Below are 2,680 nucleotides of genomic sequence, written 5' to 3'. Positions count from 1 at the left end.
TAGTTTAGACCGGCTTGACGCTTGTGAAGACAAATGGCTTCACAAGATCAAAGCCACCATTAATATTCAATCCATGATTTTACCTGCAGTGAAATAATTTGTCCATTTTCTACCAATTATTTATTTTTGACCTAGTGTTGACTCCTAGTGTTGACCTAGTGTTGACTAGGGCTCAAGGGCTCTGGAGAGGTAGAACCTTTTACTGACTGATGCGCAATACAAAGCCTCTCGTCTGTTTCTGGTCCTCACAACCCAGGCGAAAGGACATGTTGAAGGGAACTTCAGCCTCTGTCTGTGTAGCAAGACCGTCCCAGCTAAAAGCTGCACGAGGAGAGCCTGCTATGCTAATCTGGGCGGATCTAGAGAAGCCAACTCGAAAAAATTGGCGAAATTGCTGGCAGCAGGGTGATGGATTTCTTGTCTCACCGGAAGTGCTCCAAGATGAGTTCAACGATGAGGTCAGAATAAGATGTTTGGCGGAAGATCCCTACATGTGGACAACGACAAAGATCAAAAATCTCAGTTAGCGAGATACTGCGATGGTGGAAAGAACTTTGGAGGCTCTACCACCATCATTTTTTATACCTCCAGACTATCTCCTATTATGAACAAAATAAATAAGAAAGCAAACTTTAGTTGGTCAGATAGTAGGCCCCCCAGGCTGTCGGCCAGCTCTGTAAAAGCGACTGGGGAAGAGATCCACACTGGTGAAATTGGTTTACATGGTGATGCAAAGCATGCCATTTATGATGTGGCTAAATTAAATCCTTCTGGAAGTCTAGTCACGGAAAATGTAACTGATGAACGTGTGAGACTAAGAAAAGATTTAATGTTTGGAACATGGAACGTAAGAAGTTTAATACAACCTGGAAAATTAAATGTAGTCAGTGAAGAAATGAAACAACAAAAAATAAAAATACTTGGGCTCAGTGAAACAAGATTGAAAGGGAAAGGTACTTTCAGAACAGCTGATAATAATCTGCTTATTTACTCGGGGAAGGAGGATGGAGATGGATACTGCCATGGTGTTGGTGTTTTGTTGGAAAGGAATACTTCGAACAGTCTTATGGGATATCTCCCAGTAAATGACAGAGTTTTAATGATAAGAATCAAGGCAAAGCCTTGCAACATCACAATTATACAAATATATGCACCGACTACATCAGCAGAAAATTCTGTTATCGAAGAATTTTATGATTCATTACAAGATACAATGGACAAAATTCCAAAAAGAGATATTTTAGTAGTTACGGGAGACACAAATTCAAAAATAGGAAAAGTTAATTGTACATCAAGTACATATGGAATCCATGGACTTGGTCAACAGAATGCCCAAGGAGAACAACTAATAGAGTTTTGTGAAAACAACAAGCTTGTAGTAACAAACACAACATTTGCACAGCATCCTCGTCGACTGTATACCTGGACATCACCCGATGGAAAAACACGAAATCAAATTGATTATATCATGATCTCACAAAAATGGAGAAGCAGCATTAAAAAAATAAAAACTTATCCTGGAGCTGACTGTGGTACCGATCATCAACTGCTAAAAGCAACATTAAAGCTTCGACTACAAAAGATGACACACTCTTTACCCCCACTTCAATTCGATTATGACAATATGACAGAAAATTATTCCATTAAAACAAGTAACAAATTTGAGGTTTTATTGGGTATAGAGGAGGAATCATCACCTCAGGAGTTTTGGAATAACACAAAGGAAATAATTTTAAAATCAGCCAAGAACACATTACCAATGAAAAACAGGAAGCGAAACAACTGGATTAGAGAAGAGACATTAATGAAAATAAAACAACGGAAAAAATTGAAAGCAAACATTTCCCATTCAGAAGAGGCCAGACAAGAGTACGCTCAGCTCAATAGAGAGGTACAAAAGGCCATGAGAAAAGACAAACGAGACAATATAGAACAACAATGTTGTAAAATCGAAAAACACGCATCAAATAACTCATGTCGTGATTTATACCAAGCGGTAAAAAGCATAACCAATAAGTTCAAACCAAAGCTAGACAACATAAAAAGTAAAGATGGTGAAGTTTTGTGGCAGAAAGAGGAGGTAAAAAAGAGATGGAAAGAATATTGCGAAGAATTATACAAAGAAAAAGACCCTATCGATAATGTACAAACAAATCCAATTACACAATGCAAAGATGAAAATGATACAGAGCCACGACCACTGCTGAGTGAAGTAGAAAATGCCTTAAACACTATTAAAAACAAAAAAAAGTCCCGGATCTGATGATATACCCATCGAACTATTGAAATATATTGGAGAAAATGCAGTAAGAACAATTCATAAACTTTGTATCAGAATATGGGAAACCAACATTTGGCCAGATGATTGGGTAAAGTCAATATTTGTCCCATTACCAAGAAAAGGCGATATAACGGAATGCAGCAACCACCGAACAATTGCTTTAATTAGTCATGCCAGCAAGGTAATGTTAACAATAATTAAAAAAAGATTAGAAAACAAAATTGAACACGAATTAGCTCCTGAACAGGCTGGTTATAGACCCCGCAAAGGAACAAAAGACGCAATATTCAATCTTAAAATGCTGATAGAGAAACGAAGAGAACGCAACCTTTCAACTCACTTATGTTTTCTAGACTATCGAAAGGCTTTTTATTCAGTGAAGCACCAACAATTGTGGAC

The 2,680-nt window shown here is 37.7% G+C and overlaps 1 protein-coding gene across 1 annotated transcript; it reads left to right on the top strand.

Annotated features, from left to right (window-relative positions):
- Window positions 1-469: 469 nt before the first annotated feature.
- On the top strand, window positions 470-2,263 carry LOC145780359 (uncharacterized). The gene has a single exon (XM_082592059.1). The coding sequence runs from the start codon at window positions 470-472 to the stop codon at window positions 2,261-2,263; it is 1,794 nt and encodes a 597-aa protein (XP_082448185.1).
- Window positions 2,264-2,680: the final 417 nt, after the last annotated feature.

This window comes from Aplidium turbinatum, chromosome 11 (assembly GCF_918807975.1).
Source record: "Aplidium turbinatum chromosome 11, kaAplTurb1.1, whole genome shotgun sequence".
NCBI lineage: Eukaryota > Metazoa > Chordata > Ascidiacea > Aplousobranchia > Polyclinidae > Aplidium > Aplidium turbinatum.
Note: the sequence above shows the minus strand (reverse complement) of the source record. Positions and strands in the feature narration are given on the sequence as shown.